Raw genomic sequence first — 24,287 nt, forward strand, 5'->3', positions numbered from 1 at the left:
ACAACAAAAAAAAAGACCTCCGTCCTCCCCTGGTTCTCCTCCTACCTCTCTGGCCACTCATTCTCAGTCTCTTTCGCGGGCTCCTCCTGTTTTCTGCCCCCTAATTCTATCCTCCATCTACCCCCATTCCCTTGGAGAACTCATTTGCTTGCGTGGCTTAAACTCCCACCTCGACAGAAATGATTCCCAAATCTGCACCTCCTGCCCTGACCTCTCTCCCTCTCTGCAGCCTCACATCTGCCGCAATCAAGACATCTCTATTTGGATGTCCCGCCTACGCCTCAAACCTCACACGTTCGACACATGTGAAACCAAACTCTTTATCTTCCAACACAATCCCTAGTCTCCTTCTTTCGCCTCGCCGTAGACGGCACCGCCATCTTGGCGTCTCACGAGCCCGTGACCTTGCCGTTCTCCTTGACTCGTCCCTCCCATTCAGCCCACGGATTCAATCTATCGCTAAATCCTGCCCATTCAACCTTTGACTTCCAGGCCTGTCCCCCTTGTCGGGGAGATTCTATGCTCCCTTACCTTACTAAGGTAAGGTACATCACATCCCTGCGACCTCACTGAAATCACTAAAATCCACCCTTTCCTCTCCATCCCTACTACCATGTTAAAGAGAATAATAATAATAATAATGTTGGTATTTGTTAAGCGCTTACTATGTGCCGAGCACTGTTCTAAGCGCTGGGGGAGATACAGGATCATCAGGTTGTCCCACATGAGGCTCACAGTCTTCATCGCCATTTGACAGATGAGGTAACTGAGGCACAGAGAAGTGAAGAAGTGACTTGCCCACAGTCCCACAGCTGACAAGTGGCAGAGTCGGGATTCGAACCCATGACCTCTGACTCCCGAGCCCGGGCTCTTTCCACCGAGCCCTCAGCGTGAGAAGCAGCGTGGCTTAACGGAAAGAGCCCGGGCTTGGGAGTCAGAGGTCGTGGGGTCGAATCCCGGCTCCGCCGCTCGGCAGCTGGGTGACTTTGGGCAAGTCAGTTCACTTTCTCTGGGCCTCAGTTGTAAAATGGGGATTAAGGCTGCGAGCCCCATGTGGGACAACCTGATTACCTTGTACCCCCCCCCCCACACTGCTTGGCACATAGTAAGCGCTTACCAAATGCCATCGTCATTATCATTAAGCCAAACACTTAATCCTCTCCCGCCTTGACTGCGTATCGGCCTCCTTGCTGACCTCCCCGACTCATCTCTCCCCTCTCCAGTCCGTACTTCACTCTGCTGCCTGGATCGTTGCCCTACCGAAACATTCAGACCGCGTGTTCCCACTCTTCAAGAATCTCCAGGGGTTGCCCATCCACCTCCTCATCAAAGAGAAACTCCTCGCCATAGGTTTTAAAACGCTAAACGACCTTGCCCCCTCCTACCTCATCTAGCTACTCTCCTACTACGGCCCAGCCTGGCCCCTCTCATGCCACCCTACTCACTGGGCCTCCATCTCATCTCCGTGTCGCCACCGACCTCCCGCCCACGTCCCGCCTCTGGCCTGGAATGCCCTCCCTCTTCCTAACCGACACACGGTTTCTCACGCCTTATTGAAGGCCCGCCTCCTCCGAGAGGCCTTCCCCGACTAATCCGGCGTTTCCTCTTCTCCCACTCCCTCCTGCGCCGCCTTGATTTGCTCCCTTTATTCACCCCTCCCTCAGCCCCACGGCCCTTACGTACCCAACTGTCATTTATTCATTTATATTAACGTCCGTCTTCCCCTCAAGACCTTATGGAAGCTCACCGAGGGCGGGAAATAATAATAATGTTGATATTTGTTAAGTGCTTACTATGTGCAGAGCACTGTTCCAAGCGCTGGGGGAGATACAGGGTCATCGGGTTGTCCCCCGTGAGACTCACAGTTAATCCCCATTTTACAGATGAGGTAACTGAGGCACAGAGAAGTGAAGTGACTTGCCCACAGTCACAATAATAATAATGTTGGTATTTGTTAAGCGCTTACTATGTGCCGAGCACTGTTCTAAGCGCTGGGGTAGACACAGGGGAATCAGGTTGTCCCACGTGGGGCTCACAGTCTGCATCCCCATTTTACAGATGAGGGAACTGAGGCACCGAGAAGTTAAATGACTTGCCCAAAGTCACACAGCTGATTAGTGGTGGAGCCGGGATTCGAACCCATGACCTCTGACTCCAAAGCCCGTGCTCTTTCCACTGAGCCACGCTGCTTCTCTAATAATAATGTTGGTATTTGTTAAGCACTTACTCTGTGCAGAGCACTGTTCTAAGCGCTGGGGTAGACACAGGGGAATCAGGTTGTCCCACGTGGGGCTCACAGTCTTCATCCCCATTTTCCAGATGAGGGAACTGAGGCCCGGAGAAGTGAAGTGACTTGCCCACAGTCACCCAGCTGACAAGTGGCAGAGGCAGGATTCGAACCCATGACCTCTGACTCCCAAGCCCGGGCTCTTTCCACTGAGCCACGCTGTTTCCTGACTCTGTTATACTGTACTCTCTGTAGCACTTAATACAGCACTCTGCACATGGTAGATAAATACCATCGATCAATTGATCGATTGATTCAGTCAGTCGATTGTACTTATTGAGCGATTACTGTGTACAGAACACAGTAATAAAAACGACTGTATTTGGTTAGCACTTACTATGTGCCAAGCCCCGTTCTGAGCTCTGGGTAGATACAAGGTGATCAGGTTGTTCCACGTGGGGCTCACAGTCTTCATCCCCATTTTCCAGATGAGGGAACTGAGGCCTAGAGAAGTGAAGTGACTTGCCCAAGGTCACACAGTCGACAAACGGCGGAGCCGGAATTAGAGCCCACGACCTCTTGACTCCCAAGCCCGTGCTCTTTCCACTAAGCCACGCTGCTTATCTAAGTGCTTGGCACCGGGAGGACCGTATGGCCCAGTGGACAGAACCCAAGTCTGGGAGTCAGAAGGACCTGGGTTCAAATCCCAGCTCCGCCACGTCTGCCGTGTGACCTTGGGCAAGTCGCTTTAGTGCTCTGTGCCTCTGCTCCCCCCAACTCTAAAAATGAGGACTGTGAACCCCCTGTGGGATGGGGACTGTGTCCAACCCGATTTGCTTAGAGAAGCAGCGTGGCTCAGTGGAAGGAGCCCGGGCTTGGGAGTCGGAGGTCGTGGGTTCGAATCCTGACTCTGCCACTTGTCAGCTGTGTGACTGTGGGCAAGTCACTTCACTTCTCTGTGCCTCAGTTATCTCATCTGCAAAATGGGCATTGACTGTGAGCCTCACGTGGGAAAACCTGATTACCCTGTATCCACCCCAGCGCTTAGAACACAAACTCCTCACTCTAGGCTTCGAGGCTGTCCATCAGCTCGCCCCTTCCTACCTCTCCTCCCTTCTCTCTTCCCACCGCCCACCCCGCACGCTCCGCTCCTCCGCCGCCCGCCTCCTCGCCGTCCCCCGGTCTCGCCCGTCCCGCCGTCGACCCCCGGGCCGCGTCCTCCCGCGGTCCCGGGACGCCCTCCCTCCTCACCTCCGACGATCTAATTCTCTTCCCCGCTTCAAATCCCTACTTAAAGCTCACCTCCTCCAAGAGGCCTTCCCAGACTGAGCTCCCCGCTGTTTCCCTCTGCTCCCTCTACCCTCCCCTTCACCTCTCCGCAGCTAAACCCTCTTCTCCCCCCTTTCCCTCTCCCGTCCCCTCCCCTCGGCACTGTACTCGTCCGCTCAACTGTATATATCTTCATCACCCTATTTATTTTATTTTGTTTAATGAGATGTACATCACCCTGATTCTATTTAGTTGCCATTGTTTTCCCCTTGACTCTATTTATCGCCACTGTTCTTGTCTGCCCGTCTCCCCCGATTAGACTGTAAGCCCGTCAAAGGGCAGGGACTGTCTCTGTTGCCGACTTGTACATTCCAAGCGCTTAGTACACTGATCTGCACATAGTAAGCGCTCAATAAATACTATTGAATGAACAGTGCTCTGCACAGAGTAAGCGCTTAACAAATGCCAACATTATTATTATTATTATATCCACACCAGTGCTTAGTATGGTGACTGGTGTGCAGTAACTGGTTAACAAATACCAAACCTATTATTATTATAATTATTACTAGGCACTTGACCTGAATACTCGATGCTCAATAACTACCACTGATCGTTTGGGTGGGAAGGTGTTTTTTTTTTTAATATAGGCAGGATCCCTAGAACGGCAGGAAGGTGAGAACCAATCAATCGATCCAGTTCCCTCGAGCCGTGGGCCCGGAGACGAGGCGTTAGGCATGGGATGGTGCGCATGCGCAGTGCTCTCCCCTCCCCCCCGGGAGACGAGGCGTCGGTACCCTGATGGCGCATGCGCATTTCCCTCGCGCCGTGGGCCCGGAGACGTTAGGCAAGGGATGGCGCGCATGCGCCGCGCTCTCTCTCCCCCCCCCTCGACGACGAGACGTCAGTACCCTGATGGCGCATGCGCAGTTCCCTCCAGCCGTGGGACCCGGAGACCAGGCGGCGGTCATGGATGGTGCGCATGCGCAGTGCTCTCTCTGCCCGGACCCGAAGTCGTCAGTAATCTGGTGGTGCGCACGCGCAGTGCTCGCTCTCCGTGGGCCCGGAGATGAGGCGTCAGTACCCGGTGGCGCGTGCGCAGTTCCCTCCAGCCGCGGGCCCCAAGTCGAGGCGTCATTCATTCAGTCAATAGTATTTATTGAGCGCTTGCTATGTGCAGAGCACTGGACTAAGCGCTTGGAATGGACAATTGGGCAACAGATAGAGACCATCCCTGCCCAATGACGGGCTCACAGTCTAGAAGGGGGAGACAGACAGCAAAGCAAAATAGAACAAAAGAAAACAACAGCATCAAGATAAATAGAATCATAAAGATAGACACATCATTAATAAAATAATAATGTTGGTATTTGTTAAGCGCTTACTACGCGCAGAGCACTGTTCTAAGCGCTGGGGTAGATAGAGGGGAATGAGGTTGTCCCATGTGAGGCTCACAGTCTTCATCCCCATTTTACAGATGAGGGAACTGAGGCAGTGAAGTGACTTGCCCACAGGCACACAGCTGACAAGGGGCAGAGTCGGGATTCGAACCCATGACCTCTGACTCCCAAGCCCGGGCTCTTTCCACTGAGCCACGAATAGAGTAATAAAAAATATATACAAATATGCAGTGCCGAGGGGAAGAGCGGAGGGCGGGAGTAAGGGGAATGAGGAGGGGAAGAGGAGCAAAGGGAAAGAGGGGCTCCGTCTGGGAAGGCCTCCTGGAGGAGGTGAGCTCTTGGGGCGCACGCGCATTGCTCTCCTCTGTCCGCGAGCCCGGAGACGAGGTGTCAGTCATCTGATGATGCGCGTGCGCAATGCTCCCTCCGCGGGGCCGGAGACGAGGCGTCAGTCATCTGGTGACGCGCATGCGCGATGCTCCCCTGTCAGTCTTCTGATGGCGCGCGTGCGCAATGCCCCCTCAGCGGGGCCGGAGACGAGGCGTCAGTCATCTGATGGCGCGCGTGCGCGATGCTCCCCTCTGTCCGCGGCCCCGGAGACGAGGCGTCAGTCACCCGGTGGCGCATGCGCAGATCAGAGGCCAAACCCGGGCTCTAAACGGCCGGCGTCTCCCGGCCACGCATGCGCGTGACGGCCCAGCCAGCGGAAGCGGAGGGGGCGGAGCGCCCTCGCAGGGTCGAGTCCCTCCACGGAAACGGCCCCCGGCCCCTTCCGGCAACATCCCCCGCCGGCCCGCCCTCCGACCCGGAACACTTTCTTCTTGGCGCGGGGGCCGGCGGGCCGCGGCTTCCGGCGCCGGGGCCTGAGGAGGCGCCATGGGCTCCTCGAAGAAGCACCGCGGGGAGAAGGAGGGAGGGGGGGCGGCGGCGGCCCCGGCCCCGGCCGAGCAGCCCCCGCGCCACCGGGAGCACAAGAAGCACAAGCACCGCAGCGGCGGGGGCGGCGGAGGCGGCGGGAGCGGCGGGAGCGGGAGCGGCGGGGGCGAGCGCAGGAAGCGGAGCCGGGAGCGCGCGGCGGAGCGCGGGAGCGGCCGCCGGGGGGGCGAGGCGGAGGCGCGGAACGGGAGCGCGCACGGGCGCGAGCGGAGCCAGCCCGACGGCGCCGAGCGCAGGGCCAAGAGGGACAAGCGCGATGACGGCCACGACACCGGTGAGGGGGCGGGGCCTGCGGGAGGGGGCGGGGGCTGATGGGAAAGGGGGCGGGGCTTGGCTGGGTGAGCGGGGGCTGATGGGATAGGGGGCGGGGTCTGTGTGGATGAGCGGGGGCTGATGGGGAAGGGGGCGTGGCCTGTGTGGACGAGCGGGGACTGATGGGAAAGGGGGCGGGACCTAGCGAGACAGACGGGCGGGGCCTGATGCAGCAGGGGGCGGGGCTTGGGTGGGTGAGCGGGGGCTGATGGGATAGGGGGCGGGATCTGGCGAGACGGGTGGGCGGGGTCTGTGTGGGTGAGCGGGGGCTGGTGGGAAAGGGGCGGGGCCTAGCGAGACATGGGCGGGGTCTGATGCAGCAGGGGGCGGGGCTTGGGTGGACGAGCGGGGGTGGTGGGATGGGGCGGGGGCTGATGGGAAAGGGGGCGGGGCTTGGGTGGGTGCGCGGGGGCTGATGGGCTGGGGCGGAGCCTGGGTAGCCAGGTGGGCGGGGCCTGTGGGGATGAGCGGGGGCTGACGGGATAGGGGCGGGTCTGGCCCACGTCCTGGGGCTCCTTACTCGGCTCCCTTAGGCCCCCGGTGCGGTGTCTCTCCCCCTCTCCCGCCCCCCAAAGCGCTCGGTAATAATAATAAGGTTGGTATTTATGAAGCACTTACTATGTGCTGTGCACTGTTCCAAGCGCTGGCGGAGATGATACAGGGTCATCGGGTTGGCCCACGTGAGGCTCACACTTTTCAATCCCCATTTTGACAGCTGAGGTCGCTGAGGCCCAGAGAAGCGAAGTGACTGGCACGAGGTCACACAGCAGACGAGCGGCCGGGCCGGATTAGAACCCACGACCTCTGACTCCCAGGCCCGGGCTCTTTCCCCTAAGCCACGCTGCTTCTCCGCAGAGCCCGGGTTCGAGCTCAGGTCCTTCTGATTCCCAGGCCGGTGCTCTACCCATTAAGCCACGGTGCTCGTGCTTACTAACTCAGTTCCCCCTCCCCGGTAAGCGCTCAGCACGGTGCTCTTCACACAGGAGACCCTTGGCTCCTCAGGGGCGGGGAGCTGAGGTTGGAACAACACAATCAGGTCAGGCACAGTTCCTGCCCCTGCACGAGACTCACAGTCTAGGTGGGGAGAAGCGGCGTGGCCCAGTTCACTCATTCAGTAGTCTTTATTGAGCGCTTACCACGTGCGGAGCACTGGGGATCGAACCCGGACCTGGGAGTCGCGAGGACCTGGGTTCCAATCCCGGCTCCAGCACTTGTCTTGCCTGTGACTTTGGGCAAGTCGCTTGTGGACCTCAGTTTCCTCCTCTCTAAAACGGGGATTAAGTACGGGAGCCTCATGCGAGACGCGGACCGCGTCCGACCTCGTGTCTACCCAAGGGCTTCGAACGGCGCCTGGCACGTAGAAGTACCATAAACGATGATAATACCGATTCTACCCTGCTCTCCCAAATAGCGCTTAATTCGCTGACAGTAGACGGCAACTCCTCGAGACTAACTGCTGACCTATTTGTATCCTCCCGATTAGCACAGTGCTCTGCGCACGGTGAGCCCTCAGTAAATGCCACCGATTGATTACGCGCTTCTCGAGAGCGGGGGTGTGTCTAAGGTAATCCTTTAAGTGCTTAGCACAGTGTTTTGCTGAGCAGGAGTGCTCAGTGAAGAGTGAGAAGCAGCGTGGCTCAGTGGAAAGAGCGCAGGCTTAGGAGTCAGAGGTCACGGGTTCTAATCCCGGCGCCGCCACCTGTCGGCTGTGTGACTGTGGGCAAGTCACTTCACTTCTCGGTGCCTCAGTTCCCTCATCTGTAAAATGGGGATTAAGACCGTGAGCCTCACGTGGGACGACCCGATGAGCCTGTATCTCCCCCAGCGCTTAGAACGGTGCTCGGCACATAGTAAGCGCTTAACAAATACCAACGTTATTATCATCGTTATTATTCGTGTCGATCGGGAGGAGGTTTCGGTCCTCTGAGCGCCGTCAGGCTGCCCGGGACGCAGTTTCACCCGCTCATCCTTCCTGCCGTGTTAAAACCCCATCTCCTCCCGGGGGCCTTTTCCCGACCGAGCCGTCTCCGCCCCCATTCCCTCTCTTTTCTGGGCGGCCCTCGTCCTTGGATCCGCCCCACCCTCGGCGCTCGTGTCCGTATCCGTGGTCGAACGGCGTCTCCCCCTCTGGCCCGTAAGCTCCTGGTGGGCGGGGAACGTATCGCCCCGCCCCGTTGCATTAGACTCTCCCAAGCGCTCAGTCCGGCGCCCCGTACCCGCTAATAAATGCCACCGATTGATCGATTCCAGCTTCCGGCTCCAAGGCCGGTTCCGGAGACGCCTCCTCTCTCAGCATCGAAGAGACCAAGTAAGTGGAGTCGGGGCGGCCCGAGGGGCTCCCCGGAACCCGCTTCCCCGGCCGCAGCCGCGTCCCTAACGTGGCCCCGAGCTCCCCTCCACCCCGCCCTCTCGGCTGTTCCCCGGTGGAGCCACGACCGTCCCGCCGTCCCCCTCCTCGGCCCCGCCCCCCTGAGTCTGAGCGGCCGGATCTCATCCGACCCTCATCCCGTCCGTCTCGTTCACAGTAAACTCCGGGCGAAGCTGGGGTTGAAGCCCTTGGAGGTCAATACCGCCAAGAAAGGTGAGAACTGGTTAGGGGCTCTCTTGGGGTTGGCAGGGGGCTGCCGGGGGGAAACGGCCGCAGGAGGGGTGGGTGGGGGGATGCTGGCCTCCGGCCATCCCGGTGGGATGCTCGGCGTGGCAACGGCCGGGGGGAAGGGGGTCCGGGGGGGAGAGGCGGAACGGACGCCTCCCCCAGCGGGCCGAGGGTCCGAGCTCGGGCCTTCCTCCCCTGCCAGAGGCCGGCACCAAGGAGGAGCCCGTGTCGGCCGACGTCATCAACCCCATGGCCCTGCGGCAGCGCGAGGAGCTGCGCGAGAAGCTGGCCGCGGCCAAGGAGAAGCGGCTGCTCAACCAGAAGCTGGGGTGAGGGGGCGGGGAGGCCCGGCCGGGGAAGGGGGCGGCGGGGCGGCGAGCCACTCTCCCCCCAACGCGCACACACCCAGGGCACGGGCCCCGAGCTCGGATCCTAGAGACCGGCTCCGCCCAGGCCCCCGTAGAGAGGAGGACCCACCTTCGACTCTCCGGACGTGGGCTGCCGATGGGCTGCCTCCCCCACCGACTCCCGGAGAGGTGCGGCGACTAGAACGTCCCCTCCCTCCCCAGGAAGGTGAAGACGCTGGGCGAGGACGACCCCTGGCTGGACGACACGGCCGCCTGGATCGAGAGGAGCCGCCAGCTGCAGAAGGAGAAGGATCTGGCCGAGAAGAGGGTGAGGGCCGCCGCCCCCCTCCCCGGCCTGAGGCCGGAGGGGCCCGGCTGCCCGGGGAGGCGGAGCCGGGGGTCCGGGGTCGCGGGTCGCGGCCCTCGCTCCTCCCCGTCTGTCACGCGGCGGGCACGGAGAAATGGGAAGAGGACCCGTCGGGCCTTCCCCTCGTTGCTCGTCTGAGCGGAAGCGCCCAGAGGACGGGCTCCGGGTCGGCCTGGGTGGCGTCGTGCGTCCCCCCCGTCCCCCGTCCCCCGAGCCCGGCGTGCCGCAGAGGCGGACGCCTGACAGGCTGCCCTTCCCCTCCCCAGGCCAAACTGTTGGAGGAGATGGACCAGGAGTTTGGCGTCAGCAGCCTCGTGGAGGAAGAGTTCGGGCAGAGGCGGAAGGTGAGGCTAAAGGGGAGCCGTCCTCGGGGCGGGTGAGGTGGGGGGTGGAGCAGAGGGACGGCGGCTCCGGGGACCCCCACCCCATCCCTCCCTCCCCTCCCTCCCTCCCTCCCCTCCCTCCCTCCCTCCCTCCCCCGGCAGGACCTGTACAGCTCCCGGGACCTGAAGGGCCTCACCGTGGAACACACCATCGACTCCTTCCGGGAAGGGGAGACCCTGATCCTCACCCTCAAAGACAAAGGTGGGGGCGCGGGGACGGGGAGCCGGGGCGGGGGCGGGGCCCCGGGCCCCCGACGGCGCGGTCAGCGCCCGTGCCGTCCTCAGGCGTGCTCCAGGAGGAGGAGGACGTGCTGGTCAACGTGAACCTGGTGGACAAGGAGAGGGCGGAGAAGAACGTCGAGCTGCGCAAGAAGAAGCCCGACTACCGGCCCTACGCCGAGGAGGAGAGCGTGGATGACATGGTCCTGGTAGGCCGGCCGGGGCCGGGGGGCCGGAGGAGGGTCCCGGGGGGCGGGGGCGGGGTGGGCGACATCCCCCCCCCCAACGCCGTCCCCTCGACCCCCCCCCCCGCCCCCCGCAGCAGAAGCCCCGCTCCATCTTGGCCAAGTACGACGAAGAGCTGGAGGGGGAGCGGCCGCAGTCGTTCCGGCTGGACCAGGCCGGGGCGGCCGACGGGGCCTGGGAGCGCGAGCTGGACCAGATCCGCGCCAACCTCCGCCAGCAGGCCCAGTCCCTCAACGACGCGGGGCCCCGCCTGGCCTCCGAGTACCTCACCCCGCAGGAGATGGTGGGTGCCCCCGGCGCGAGGCGGGAAGGGACGAGGGGAGCACCGGGGGGGCGCGGGGGACGGGGTCCCTCGCTCTGGGCCGGGCCCCCATCCCGTGCCGGTCCCGTCCCCCGCCAGGTGACGTTCAAAAAGACGAAGCGGCGCGTGAAGAAGATCCGCAAGAAGGAAAAGGAGGTGGTGGTGCGAGCCGATGATCTCCTGCCCCTCGGCAACGAGTCCAGCGAGGGGGACTTTGGCTCCAGGTAACAGTAATAAGAATAACGGTCGCGATGATAGCGATGAGATCCGTTAAGCGCTTACTATGGGCCGAGCGCTGTTTTAAACGCCAGGGTAGGTGCCCGGTAATCAAGTCAGTCCCTGTCCCGCGTGGGGCTCCCGGTCTTCATCCCCATTTTCTAGGTAAGGGAACCGAGGCCCAGCGAAGTGACTTGCCCAGGGTCACACGGCAGACAAGTGGTGGAGCCGGGGAAAGGAGGAGAGGGGAAGAGGTTGTCGGGGGGCATACAGGGAGGAGGGAGAGAAGAGGCGGAAGGGAGGAGGTTTGCAGAGGGGAGGGAGGTGGAAAAAAGGAGGGAAGGGGTGCAGGAAGGTTAGGGGTGGTGGTGGGAAGAAGGAAGGGAGGAGAAAGGGAGGATATCGGGGCGGGGAGGAGGCCGAGCCCTGCCGTCGGGGTGTCGGGGAGCGGCGGGAGGAGGAGTCCCCCCGGCCCCACAGGAGCCGGACGGGTTCCCGGGTTTGCCACGAGGCTGACGAGAGGACTGGCGCAGGCTGCGGGGGCGGGGGCGGCGCCGGGTGCCCGAGGCGGAGGCGGAAGAGGAGGAGGCGGAGGACGGAGGCGACGGAGCCCCCGCCGCGCCCCCGCAGTCGGACGACAACCGCCTGGAGAACATGGACATCAGCGACGACGACGGTGAGGGGCGGGCGGGCGGGCGGAGCCGGGGGCGGGGGCGGGCCCCGCCGGCGGGCGCCCCTCCTCACGCCCGCGCCCGTCCCCGCAGAGGAGGACGGGGCCCGGGGCCCGGAGGCGGGCGGGGCCCTGGAGGAGGACGAGGTGGAGCTGGAGCTGCAGAAGCAGCTGGAGAAGGGCCGCAGGCTGAGGCAGTTGCAGCAGCTCAAGGACAGCGGCGAGAAGGTGGGCCGGGGGGCCGGGGGCCGGGCGGGAGCCGGCCGGGGGGCCGCCGGGGTGACCCGCGTCCCGTCCCGACCCCGTCCCCCCCCCCGCAGGTGATCGAGATCGTGAAGAAGCTGGAGACGCGGCGGAGCCGGGCGGAGGACGACGAGGACGAGGAGCGGAAGGGCGCCATCGTCTTCAACGCCACCTCCGAGTTCTGCCGCACGCTGGGGGAGATCCCCACCTACGGCCTGGCCGGAAACCGCGAGGACCAAGAGGAGCTCATGGTGCGCCGGCGGGCCCGGCCCGGGGACGGGGGGTCCCCCTCCTTGGCGGCCCGAGTCCGAACCCTCCCGCCCCCCCCCCCCCCCCAGGACTTCGAGAGGGACGAGGAGCGGTCGGCCAACGGCGGCTCGGACTCCGACGGGGAGGAGAACATCGGCTGGAGCACCGTCAACCTGGACGAGGAGAAGCAGCACCAGGACGTGAGCCGCGGGCGGGGGGCGGCCGGGGCCGGGGGCCGGGGGCCGGGGCGGCCGGGCGGCTCTCCCCGCTCACCCTCCCGCTCCCTCCAGTTCTCCGCTTCCTCCACCACCATCCTGGACGAGGAGCCCATCGTGAACCGGGGCCTGGCGGCCGCCCTGCTGCTCTGTCAGAACAAAGGTAGGAGGGAGGGTCCCGGGGGGCGGCCGGGGGCCGGGGGCCGGGGGCCGGGGCGGACCCGAAGCGAGACCCCGCCGTGCACGCAGGCCTGCTGGAGACCACGGTGCAGAAGGTGGCGCGGGTGAAGGCTCCCAACAAGTCCCTCCCGTCGGCCGTCTACTGCATCGAGGACAAGATGTGAGCGGGAGCCCGGGGGGGGGGGGGGGGGGGGGGGACCCGTCCGCTTTACGGCCGTATCGGGCTCTCCCCGAGCGCCGCGAGCCGGTCCGAGCGACTCCCCCCGCCCCCCCCCTCCCGGCCCCAGGGCCATCGACGACAAGTACAGCCGGCGGGAGGAATACCGCGGCTTCACGCAGGACTTCAAGGAGAAGGACGGCTACAAGCCGGACGTCAAGATCGAGTACGTGGACGAGACCGGCCGCAAGCTCACCCCCAAGGAGGTAGGAGGGGCTCGTCTGCTGGGTGACCCCGGGGCAAGTCCACCTCTCTGGGCCTCGGTTCCCTCATCTGTCGAAGGGGGGTGAAGACCGGGAGCCCCGCGGGGGGCGGCGACGGAGTCCGACCTGATTTGTCTGGATCCACCCCGGCGCTTAGTACGGTGCCTGGCCCACAGTAAGCACGTAACAGATAGCACCGTCATTTTTACTTGGCATTATTATCGTTGCTGTGAAGAAGCAGCGTGGCTCAGCGGAAAGAGCCCGTGCTTGGGAGTCCGAGGTCATGGGTTCGAATCCCGGCCCTGCCCCTCGTCAGCCGGGTGACCGTGGGTGAGTCACTTCACTTCTCTGGGCCTCAGTGACCTCATCTGGAAAATGGAGATGAAGACTGTGAGCCCCACTTGGGCCAACCTGACGACCCTGTATCTCCCCCGGCGCTTAGAACGGTGCCCTGTACATAGTAAGCACTTAGCAAACACCTACATTATTTTTATCATTAGTCAGGCGTCCCCTGAGCCAGGCCAGGGGGCCACAGGAGGCTGCCGCCCCTGCTGCCGTGACCCGGCCCGGCTCCGGGGGCCGGGAGGGGGAAACCGAGGCGGGCCCGTGCGGGCCCCTCCCCCCCCACCCCCAAATCCGCTGCCGCTCCACCTTGGACAGAGGCCCCGGACCGAGGCCGAGAAGCCGAGTGTCCCCCGTCACGGGGGCCCCGGTGGTCCCCAGCCCCTCCCTCGCCCCCGTCTCCCAGGCCTTCCGGCAGCTGTCCCACCGCTTCCACGGGAAGGGCTCGGGCAAGATGAAGACGGAGCGGCGGATGAAGAAGCTGGACGAGGAGGCGGTGAGTGGGGAACCCGGGGCCGGGGGGAAGAGGGGCGCGCCGGCGGGAGGCTGAGCGCCCCTCGGGGTCCCTCCCCTCCTCCCCCTGCAGCTCCTGAAGAAGATGAGCTCCAGCGACACCCCGCTGGGCACCGTGGCCCTGCTGCAGGAGAAGCAGAAAGCCCAGAAGACGCCCTACATCGTGCTGAGCGGCAGCGGCAAGAGCATGAACGCGTGAGTCGGGGGCGGGGGGCGGGACTCGGCCCCCAGGGCGGGTGGGCGGGCGCGTTTCTCCCCCGGCCCCGGACTGCCTGACTTCGCTCCTTCTCTCCCCAGAAACACCATCACCAAGTGAGGCTGCCGGCTGCCCTCCGTCCACCTCCTACGCCCCCTTTAATATTAAATAAACCTCCCCCTTATTTTTTTTTTCCTCCTCGTACTGGCTTGGCTGTCCGCCGGCCCCAAACCCCGCCCCGTCCGTCGCCCCCTCCCAACCCCGGCCCCGACAGGAGCCAGGCGCTCGGTGGTCAACTCCGGTTTACTGTACACGCAGCTCTCGGGCAACAGTCCCGTGTCCCCCCCGCCCCGGCCGGGGGCTCAGTTCCGCGGGGAGCCCGCCCCGTCCCCGGCCGGGGCGCGGTCCCGAAGCTCAGGCCGCCGCGTCCTCCTCCCCCCGCTCCTCGTCGTCGTCCCGGCTGTCCTCGCTCTCCTCCTCCTCCTCCTCGCTCTCCTGGTACTGCACCCGGTTGGTGTTGACGAAGAGGTCCGAGTCGTCGTCCGAGTCCGCGGAGCGAGGCCCGGCCGGGGCCCGGGCGTCAGCCTCCCTGCGCGAGGGGGACGAGGGAGCGGTGAGGGAGACGGGGCCGGGCTCAGCTCTCCCCCGGCCCTCATCAGCCAGCTCCAGGGGAGAAAGAAGAGGGCAGGGCCCGGGGGATTCCTTAACACAGCCACGGCCACATCTACGGAATGAATGCCCTGCTCAAAGGGCCAACGGTTTAATCCGATGCAAAGCTCCCCTCTGGGAAAGGGAGAGCTTAAAAGCGTTTCCCCTCTGAGCACAAGGGTGGGGACCCCTAAACCTTCTCAGACGCTAAACGGGGCAGACACGATCCCAGCCCTCCTGGGGCTCGCGGTCCGGCAGCGACTACGGACACAGATAAATTCGAGACGGGAATAAAATGGGCATAGAAGCAGCATCTCTTAGCGGATAGAGCACGGACCCGGGAGTCGGAATGAGCTGGGATCTAATCCCGGCCCTGCCACTTATCTGCTGGGGGAGCTCGGGCAGGCCGCCCCGCTCCTCCGTGCCTCGGTTCCCTCATCCGCGAACTGGGGAGACAAACCGTGAACCCCGTAGGGGACGGGGACTGTGTCCAACCCGACTAACCTGTATCTACCCCGGTGCTTAACACAGTTAAGCGCTTAAGAAGTACCATACGTATTATTATATGAAGTTAGCGGTGTTTTAGGTACTAGAGAATTTAAGGTACCGGCATAAGGGAGAGGAGGGAAGGGTGTTCATTCGACTGTACTGAGCGCTTACTGTGGGCAGAGCACTGTACTGAGAGGTTGGGAGAGGACAATAGAACAGACACATTCCCCGCCCACAACAAGCTTACAACCTAAAGGGAGTGTGAGAATAAAGCGGTCCATTGGCGGACCTTGAGGGGATTAGAAGCCTGGCTCCGTGGAAGGAGCCTGGGCCTGGGAGGCTCTGGCTCTGCCCCTTGTCAGGTGTGTGACTGGGGGCAAGTCGCTTCACTGGGCCTCAGTTCCCTCATCTGTCAAATGGGGATGAAGAGGGGGAGCCTCCCGTGGGCCAACCTGACGACCCTCCATCTCCCCCAGCGCTTACAACGGTGCTCTGCACGTAGTAAGCGCTTAACAAATACCGACATTATCCTTCTTAGAAATGAGGAAGAAGAGCGGAGGAGGCAGGGGTTGGGAGGGCCGCTTACTGAGAGGCTGAAGCTGACCGGGGGACCGATTTTTCCCTTGCCCCGGCTGCCCCCACCCGGCCCGGGGAGAGTCCCACGGCCCCGTCCCTCCCTCCTCACCTGTTCTTGCCGTCGGGCTTCCCGGCCCCTGCGGAGAATGCTTCGGGCCTGGAGGAGGGGAGAGTGGAGGAATAAAAAGTTAAAGCCCCTGGTCGCCCGGGGTAGGATTCCCCGGGGAGGGAGCCGGGGACGAGTCACTTCAGTCGGGGTCGCCCGGTCCCCTGCCTCCTCCCGCCCGCTCATCCTAGGGCCCCGGGCCCCGTACCAGAGTCCGTCCTCCTGCAGAGAGCGCACGTGGTCCTTGCACAGTACGAAGGAGATCTCGGCCTTCACCTTCTCCCCCTCTTCGATGGGGTCCACGATGAGGTAGTCGCCTGGAGGGAGGATGACGGGAAGCATTGGGGGCGGGGGCGTCTCCCGGAGCGAAGCCCTTACCCCTCGCGCCCGGGGCAGCGTCGGTGGCGTCTCCTCACCTCTCTTGATCCAGATGTTCTTGCGGTATTTGGAGGGCATGCTGACCAGGAAACGCTGCCCCTGGGCGGTCTCTATCTCGTGTAGATTGTTGCCGGGGGTGCCCAGAACCTGCCAAAGGGGGGGGACGGGGCGGGTTGGTGCCCAGGAATGGGGTGCTCACGACCCGCCCACCCGACCGGCTTCACCTCCCTTTGAAGTTACTCACTCGGATGAGACTGAATCGTATAACGATAATGTTAAGTGCTTACTATGCGTACAGCGCTGTTCTAGGCGCTGGGGGAGATACAGGGTCATCAGGATGAGGGAACTGAGGCCCAGGGAAGTGAAGTGACTTGCCCACGGTCACACAGCTGACGGGGGGCAGAGCCGGCATTCGAACCCATGACTTCTGACTCCCAAGGCTGGGCTCTTCCCACTGAGCCACGCTGCTTCGTCTGGGAAGTGATCGGAGGGAAGAGTGTAAGCTCCGTGAGGGCGGGGTTCCTGTCTACGCAAGCTACCGCACTGCCCTCTCCCAAGCGCTTAGTTCAGTGCTCCGCACACAGAGAGCGCTCCCTAAGTAGCCCTGACCGAGCGGCCCTTACTAGTGGAAAGCCCACGGGTTTGGGAGTCGGAGGTCGTGGGTTCTAACCCCGGCTCCGCCACTTGTCAGCTGGGGGACTTTGGGCAAGTCACTTTGCTTCTCTGTGCCTCAGTGACCTCAACTGGAAAATGGGGATGAAGACTGGAAGCCCCACGGGGGACCACCTGTCTCGTACCTCCCCCGGCGCTTACAGCAGTGCTTGGCACATAGTAGGCGCTTCACAAATACCCTCTTTATATGAGAAGCACCGTGGCCTACCGAAAAGAGCCCGGGCCTGGGAGTCGGAGGTGGTGGGTTCATTCGTGCGTGAGTATTTATTGAGCGCTTACTATGTGCAGAGCACTGGGCTAAGCGCTGGGCCTTCTAATCCCCGATCCGCCGCTTGTCAGCTGCGTGACTCTGGGCAAGTCACTTCACTTCTCTGGGCCTCAGTTCCCTCATCTGGAAAAGGGGGATGAAGACCGGGAGCCTCAGGGGGGACCACCTGTCTTGTACCCCCACCCCGGCGCAAGGCACACTTGAGAAGCAGCGGGGCTCAGTGAAAAGCGCCCGGGCTTGGGAGTCGGAGGTCATGGGTTCGAATCCCGGCTCTGCCACTTGTCAACTGGGTGACCGTGGGCGAGTCACTTCACTTCTCCGGGCCTCAGTTCCCTCATCTGTCAAATGGGGAATGAAGACTGGGAGCCCCATGTGGGACGACCCGATTCCCCTGCGTCCCCCCCCCCCCAGCGCTTAGAACAGTGCTCTGCGCACAGGAAGCGCTTAACAAATACCGACACGATTATTAGGCGCTTCCCAAATACCCTCAATCTAAGCGGCAGCGGCTCGGCGGAAAGAGGCCGGGCTGGGGAGTCAGAGGTGGTGGGTTCAAATCCCGCCCCCCCCGTCGGCCGGGTGACCTTGGGCCAGTCCGTTCGCTCCTCTGATGAAGGGGGTCGAAGCCAGGGACATGCTGATGACCTTCTATCCCCCGGCGCTTACAACGGCGCTTGGCACGTAGTGAGCGCCTAAAAGACAGCACGATGATGCTGCTGCTGCTGCCGCTGCCGCCGCCGCTGCCGCTGCTTGGGATGAAGGGTGAGTTACCCGCACGATCTGCTGCCGGGCGGAGGGCACCACGTGGTGGCCCAGCGCCTCCCGCTCCACATGCTTCCGCTTGGTCGCCTGGGACATGGTGGGCTCCCGGGCCGCCCGCCGCCCGCCGACTGCGCCTGCGCGCCACCCCCCCCCACGTGACCCGCAGCGCCCGCCCGGCCCGGCAGGGGGCGCCCCGCTCCACTTCCACCCACCTCACTTCCGGTCCGTCCGCCTAACTCCGCCCCCGCTCTGGAAACACCGCCCCGGCCTCTCGAGTTCCCCTCGCCGAGGCGGGCCGGGCCGCCTGCCTCTCCGCCGTTCGGGTCGTTCGCTCGGATTTTATCCTTCTTCTTTCGATCGGTCATATAATCGTGGAGGAACGGTGTCAGGTTATCATGAAGAACGGTAGTGGCATTCGTTAGGCGCGCGGCACAGAGTTGGCGCTTAACAAATGCCATTATTAGTAATGACAATATTGTGTGACAGTTATCCTATTGTATAATATTGTATAATCGAATAGTTATAATGATTATACAAATTATTGTACGGTGGGTTATGATGATTATATGATATATAATGTTATCAGTAATAATATGTGACTATTTTACTATTGTATGATAAATTGTTAATTCTAATGATCATACAACTATTGTACGAGGGTTATGATGATATGATACAACATAATATATAATATACATTAATAATAATGCTATTTGTTAAGTGTTTACTCTGTGCCAAGCGATTGACACATTATAATAATAATAATAATAATAATGTTGGTATTTGTTAAGCGCTTACTATGTGCCGAGCACTGTTCTAAGCGCTGGGGGAGACACAGGGGAATCAGGATGTCCCACGTGGGGCTCCCACTCTTCATCCCCATTTTCCAGATGAGGGAACTGAGGCCCAGAGAAGTGAAGTGACTTGCCCACAGTCCCCCAGCTGCCAAGTGGCAGAGCTGGGATTCGAACTCATGACCTCCGACTCCCAAGCCCGTGCTCTTTCCACTGAGCCACGCTGCTTCTCTAATTATTATTATTATTAATAATAATAACATGATATGGGACTGGGAAGCCTGGTGACCTCTCTTATTAATAATAATAATAGCGGTATTCGTTAAGCGCTTACTCTGTGCCAAGCACTCTTCAGAGCGCTGGGGAGTAGATACCAGGGCATCAGGTTGTTTCACCCCCTTCGTCCCCATTTTCCAGATGAGGTCACTGAGGCCCAGAAAAGGTGTGTATCTATCTATCTATCTCTATATATCTATAATTCTATTTATTTATACAGATGCTATTGATGCCTGTCTACTGGTTTTGTTTCGTTTTGTTGTCTGTCTCCCCCGCTTCTAGACTGCGAGCCCGTTGTTGAGGGGGAATGGTCTCTTCTGTTGGTGAATTGTCCATTCCAAGCGCTTAGTCCAGTGCCCTGCACACAGTAAGCGCTCATTAAATACCATCGAATGCATGAATGAATCCCCCCTTCTAGACTATGAGCTTGTTGTTGGGCCGGGCTGGTCTCTCTCTGTTGCCCAATTGTTCATTCAATAGTATTTATTGAGCGCTTATTATGTGCAGAGCACTGGGCTGAGCGCTTGGGATGAACAAGTCGGCAACAGATAGAGACGGTCCCTGCCGTTGGACGGGCGCACGGTCTAATCGTTCTTTCCGAGCGCTCAGTCCAGCGCTCTGCACGCAGTAAGCGCTCAGTAAATACGACTGAATGAATGAATGAAAGCCCCCCGGCTGACAAGCGCTCAGTCCAGTGCCCTGCACGCAGTAAGCGCTCAATAAGGACTAATGACAGGGGCGGGGTCTGGATTAGAACCCAGCACCTCCGACTCCCAAGCCCTTTGGCTTCCCTCATTCGCATCCGCGGCCGTCTTCGCCCCGCGCCGTTATTCTGCAGCAACGGGCGCCCCGGGGGAAGGGGCGTCCACTACCTTCCCCGCCCCCGCCCCGCGGAAGCGGCCAAGACGGTGAGCGGGCGGACGACCATAGAGAGCGGCGGAGAGAGCGCCCCGCCCTCCTCTATGGTGCGGCGGCGGGAGGAGCGGCCCCCGCTTTCCTACGGCTAGAAGTGACCCCTGACCCGGAAGCGGCCGTGCCGGCCCTCACCCCGGAAGCGGAAGTCGGGGCGGGGTGGGGAGAGCGGCCGGAGAGGCTGATTGGCGGGAGGAGACGTTAGAGGAGCTGCAGCCCCGCTCGGCGCCGGTACGGGCGGGGCGCGCGCCGAGGGGCCCGCGGGAAGGGCGGGGATGGCGGCGGCGGCGGCGGCGGGGCCGGAGGGAGGGCCGGAGGGAGGGCAGGAGGGAGGGAGGGCGGGCGGGCGGGGCTCCTCGGGCCGGAGACTCGTGGAGGAGAAGGAGGGGGCGGGGCCGGCGGCGCGCGGACCGTCACTCAGGGCGCGCGGGGGCGGGCGGGGCCGGGGGCGCGTGGACCGTCACTCCGCGCGCGGCGCGAGAGGGGGCGGGGCCTGCGGCGCCTGGACCACTCAGAGCGCCCGGGGGGCGGGGCCTACGCGGCAGGGGGCGGGGCCGGCGGCGCGCGGACCATCCCTCAGCGCGCGGGGGGGGCGGGGCCGGAGGCACGCGGACCGTCACTCAGGGCGCGCGGGGGGGGGGCGGGGCCGGCGGCGCGCGGACCATCCCTCAGCGCGCGGCCGGAGGGGGCGGGGCCTGCGCGCGCGGGAAAGGGCGAGGCGGGAGGCCAGACCCTCATGCATGCATTCATTCATTCGTTCATTCCTTCATTCATTCATTCCATCTCATTTCTGGAGCGCTGAGTATGTGCAGAGCACTGCCCTAAGCGCTTGGGATGGACAAATTGGGCAACAGAGAGAGACCGGCCCTGCCTATTGACGGGCTCCCGGGCTAACCGGGGGGCGGGGGAGCCGCCACCACCACCACGCCGTGTCGACGCCACCGAGGGCTCTGCCCCTTCCCCTCCCCCACATTGATCCTCTGCCCCCTCCCCTCCCCCCCATTGATCCTCTGCCCCCTCCCCTCCCCCCATTCATCCTCTGCCCCCTCCCCTCCCCCCCCCACCACCCCCGGGGGTGACAGGTCAGCGTCAGCCACCATGACAACTTCGCAGAAGCACCGGGACTTCGTGGCGGAGCCCATGGGCGAGAAGCCGGTGGGCAGCCTGGCCGGCATCGGAGAGGTGCTGGGCAAGAAGTTGGAGGACAAGGGTTTCGATAAGGTCCGGGGGCGACGGGGAGGGCGGCGGGGGAGGGACCGGCCGGGGGCCCGGGGGCTGGCGTCAGCCTAACTACAATAATCGTAATCATGGTATCTGTCAGGGGCTGACTAGGTGCCAGGCACAGTCCTAAGCACTGGGGTAGATACCGGGTTGGCCACAGTCCCCATCCCTTATTAATAATAATAATAATAATGTTGGTATTTGTTAAGCGCTTACCATGTGCAGAGCACTGTTCTAAGCGCCGGGGGAGATACAGGGTCATCAGGTTGTCCCACGTGAGGCTCCCAGTCTTCATCCCCATTTGACAGATGAGGTCACTGAGGCACAGAGAAGTGACTTGCCCCCAGTCACACAGCTGACAAGTGGCAGAGGCAGGATAATAATAACGTTGGTATCTGTTAAGCGCTTCCTATGTGCAGAGCACTGTTCTAAGCGCCAGGGTAGATACAGCGTCATCAGGTTGTCCCACGTGAGGCTCACAGTCTTCATCCCCACTTTCCAGATGAGGTCATTGAGGCACAGAGACATTAAGCGACTTGCCCCCAGTCACACAGCTGACAAGTAGCAGAAGCAGGATAATAATGGTGTTCGTTAAGTGCTTACTATGTGCAGAGCACCGTTCCAAACACTGGGGTAGATACAGGGTCATCAGGTTGTGCCACGTGAGGCTCCCAGTCTTCCTCCCCATTTTCCAGATGAGGTCACTGAGGCCCAGAGAAGTGAAGTGACTGGCCCACGGTCACACAGCTGACAAGCGGCAGAGCTGGGATTCAAACCCATGACCTCGGACTCCCAAGCCCGGGCTCTTTCCACGGAGCCGGTTGGCCACAGTCCCCGTCCCACATTAGGGCTTTCAGTCTGAACAGAAGCAGCGTAGCCCGGGCCTGGGAGTGAGAAGGTCGTGGGTTCTAATCCCGGCTCCGCCACCTGTCAGCTGTGTGACTTTGGACACGCCACTTCACTTCTCGGGGCCTCAGTGACCTCATCTGGAAAATGGGGATGAGGACGGTGAGTCTCACGGGGGATAACCCGACCACCCTATATCTACCCCAGCGTTTAGAACAGTGCTCCGCACATAGTAAGCGCTTAACAGATACCAACGTTATTATTGTCTGCTGCGTGACCTGGGGCAAGTCTCTTAACGTCTCTTGGCCTCAGTCACCTCATCTGTCAGGTGGGGATTGGGACTGTGAGCCCCCATGTGGGGGACTCTCTCCAACCTGATTTGCTGGTGTCTACTCCGGCGCTTAATACAGTGCCTGGCACATAGTAAGAGCTTAACAAATACCACAACACTTATTATCATCATCATTATTAATCCCCGTTTTACAGACGAGGGAACTGACGTGTAGAGAAATGAAATGACTTGCCCAGGGTGACGCAGCAGGCAAGTGGTAGAGCCAGGATTAGAACCCGTGACCTTCTGACTCCCAGGCCTGGGCTTTATCAACTACCAAAGGATATAATCAATCTAGACTGCTTTTAGACCATTTATTCTACGTCTTCTAAGTGCTTGGGAGAGTCCAATAGAGTTAGCAGGCATGATCTTCGAAATAGCTTCGGGTTTTCCGCGGGCAGAGTGCTGTACTGAACGCCTGGGAGAGTCCGGTAGAGTGCGTAGGCGGGATTCTCCTTTAATCAGTGGTGTTTACGGAGCGCTTACTCTGTGCAGAGCACTGTACTAAGCACTTCAGAGAGGAGAACAGTAGTCAGGGGAATTTATTAATAATAATAATAATGTTGGTATTTGTTAAGCGCTTACTATGTGCCGAGCACTGTTCTAAGCGCTGGGGTAGACATAGGGGAATCAGGCTGTCCCACGTGGGGCTCACAGTCTTCATCCCCATTTGACAGATGAGGGAACTGAGGCACAGAGAAGTTAAGTGACTTGCCCACAGTCACACAGCCGACAAGTGGCAGAGCCGGGATTCGAACTCATGAGCCCTGACTCCAAAGCCCGTGCTCTTTCCACTGAGCCACGCTGCTTCTCACTCGCTCTTATTGGGCGCTTACTGTGTGTACTAAGTGTTTGGGAGAGTGTAGCGGAGGTAATAACCTTGTTCCCTGCCCACACTGAGCTTATACTCTAGGAGGGGAGATAGGCGTAAACTGTTAGGTTACCTTTAGGGGCCAGGCCTGGGAGTCAGAAGGACCTGGGTTCAGATTCCGATTCCACCAGGGTTTGCTGTGTGACCTTGGGCAAGTCACTTCTCTGTGCCTCAGTTCCCTCATCTGCAAAATGGGGATTCAGACTGGGAGCCCTTGTATCTACTCCAGCGGTCAGCACGGTGCCTGGTACATAGTAAGCGCTTAACCAGCATCACGGCTATTATCACCACCCACTCTGTCGTGTTGTCCTCTCCCAAGCGCTTAGTCCAGCACTTGTGCTCCGTAAGTAGCCCCGATGGATTTATTTCCCCCCCGGGTGGGGTGCGGGGGGTCTTTGGGCGGGGAAAGGGCGGGCGCCCCGGCCGGACGCCCTCCCGTCCCTCGCTCCTAATGGCTGTGCGTCGCGGGCACAGGCGTACGTGGTGCTGGGCCAGTTCTTGGTGCTGAAGAAGGACGAGGACCTGTTCCGGGAGTGGCTCAAGGACACGTGCGGGGCCAACGCCAAGCAGTCCCGCGACTGTTTCGGCTGCCTGCGTGAGTGGTGCGACGCCTTCTTGTGAGCGAGACGCCGGGGGTGGGGGTGGGGGTCGGTGCCCCCGCCCCCCCGAGTCGGGCCTTGGCCGTCAGCGCCCCAGTGGGAACCCCCGTTTCCCTCTCCTCCTCGCGGGGAAAGGTTGCTGCCGTCGCATCTCCTCGGACATCCTCCCCGTTGGCGGGAGGTGGCGTGGCCTCGGCCCCTTCGGCTCTCCGGCCTCCCGCCGCCCCCCCCCCCCCCCCGTCCCCCTTCCCGCCCCCCGAGCTTGCCACCCCCCCTTCCCCGGGGACCCAGGGGCGCCGGCGACCCGCTCACGTGGCCGGCCCGTCTCCCCGGCCCGCCCCCACCCTCCGGTCTGTTTTACGCCGTCCGGCTTGTCTTTCTGTCAGCGCGCTCCACACGCTGCCGTTGTAAAGGTTTTTTTTAAAAATCAATAAAGTCTGACACCTCGAGGTCTAGTCTCGCCCCAAGGGCCCTGGCCCGGGTCGGGGGAGGGCTGGGGAGGGCGGCACTGGGGGAAGGGCGGCGGCGAGCGGTCACTTGCCCAGGGGCCGCGGAGGCTTATCGTCCCGAAACCGGCAGCTGCCCTCCCCTGCCACCCTCGGAGGCCGCGGCTGCCAACGGCGTGGGACTCGGCCCGGAGGTTTCGGGTGTCTCAACCACCCAGGAATGGGAGCAAAGGTCTGGGCCGCCGCCG

General features: G+C 61.8%; 3 protein-coding genes across 4 annotated transcripts; 2 read left to right on the top strand and 1 right to left on the bottom strand.

Moving 5' to 3' along the window:
• The first annotated feature begins 5,596 nt into the window (after nucleotides 1-5,596).
• SART1 (spliceosome associated factor 1, recruiter of U4/U6.U5 tri-snRNP) lies at nucleotides 5,597-14,045 on the top strand. The gene is made up of 20 exons (XM_029060329.2): nucleotides 5,597-6,106; nucleotides 8,395-8,452; nucleotides 8,670-8,725; nucleotides 8,943-9,069; nucleotides 9,310-9,415; nucleotides 9,721-9,798; nucleotides 9,940-10,039; nucleotides 10,123-10,265; nucleotides 10,379-10,585; nucleotides 10,703-10,827; nucleotides 11,353-11,495; nucleotides 11,584-11,717; nucleotides 11,810-11,983; nucleotides 12,071-12,181; nucleotides 12,272-12,359; nucleotides 12,446-12,536; nucleotides 12,664-12,799; nucleotides 13,545-13,634; nucleotides 13,725-13,846; nucleotides 13,949-14,045. Exons 1-20 carry the CDS (start codon nucleotides 5,773-5,775, stop codon nucleotides 13,965-13,967), a joined length of 2,442 nt encoding a protein of 813 aa, XP_028916162.1. The 5' UTR covers nucleotides 5,597-5,772; the 3' UTR covers nucleotides 13,968-14,045.
• Nucleotides 14,046-14,131: 86 nt separating this feature from the next.
• EIF1AD (eukaryotic translation initiation factor 1A domain containing) lies at nucleotides 14,132-18,123 on the bottom strand. Of its 2 annotated transcripts, none has more exons than XM_029060330.1 (5): nucleotides 17,956-18,123; nucleotides 16,083-16,191; nucleotides 15,875-15,983; nucleotides 15,670-15,717; nucleotides 14,132-14,436 (listed from the first exon to the last, which is right to left on the bottom strand). In XM_029060330.1, the coding sequence occupies exons 1-5, from the start codon at nucleotides 18,106-18,108 to the stop codon at nucleotides 14,262-14,264; spliced, it is 594 nt and encodes a 197-aa protein (XP_028916163.1). In that variant the 5' UTR covers nucleotides 18,109-18,123; the 3' UTR covers nucleotides 14,132-14,261. The 2 variants fall into 2 exon arrangements, with proteins under 2 accessions (XP_028916163.1, XP_003429077.2); XM_003429029.5 differs by lacking the exon at nucleotides 17,956-18,123 and adding an exon at nucleotides 17,753-17,873.
• A 1,727-nt stretch (nucleotides 18,124-19,850) lies between these two features.
• BANF1 (BAF nuclear assembly factor 1) lies at nucleotides 19,851-24,042 on the top strand. Its single transcript, XM_029060332.1, has 3 exons — nucleotides 19,851-19,956; nucleotides 20,808-20,946; nucleotides 23,469-24,042. The coding sequence occupies exons 2-3, from the start codon at nucleotides 20,824-20,826 to the stop codon at nucleotides 23,613-23,615; spliced, it is 270 nt and encodes an 89-aa protein (XP_028916165.1). The 5' UTR covers nucleotides 19,851-19,956; nucleotides 20,808-20,823; the 3' UTR covers nucleotides 23,616-24,042.
• Nucleotides 24,043-24,287: the final 245 nt, after the last annotated feature.

Source organism: Ornithorhynchus anatinus, chromosome 3, assembly GCF_004115215.2.
Source record: "Ornithorhynchus anatinus isolate Pmale09 chromosome 3, mOrnAna1.pri.v4, whole genome shotgun sequence".
NCBI classification, from domain to species: Eukaryota; Metazoa; Chordata; class Mammalia; order Monotremata; family Ornithorhynchidae; genus Ornithorhynchus; species Ornithorhynchus anatinus.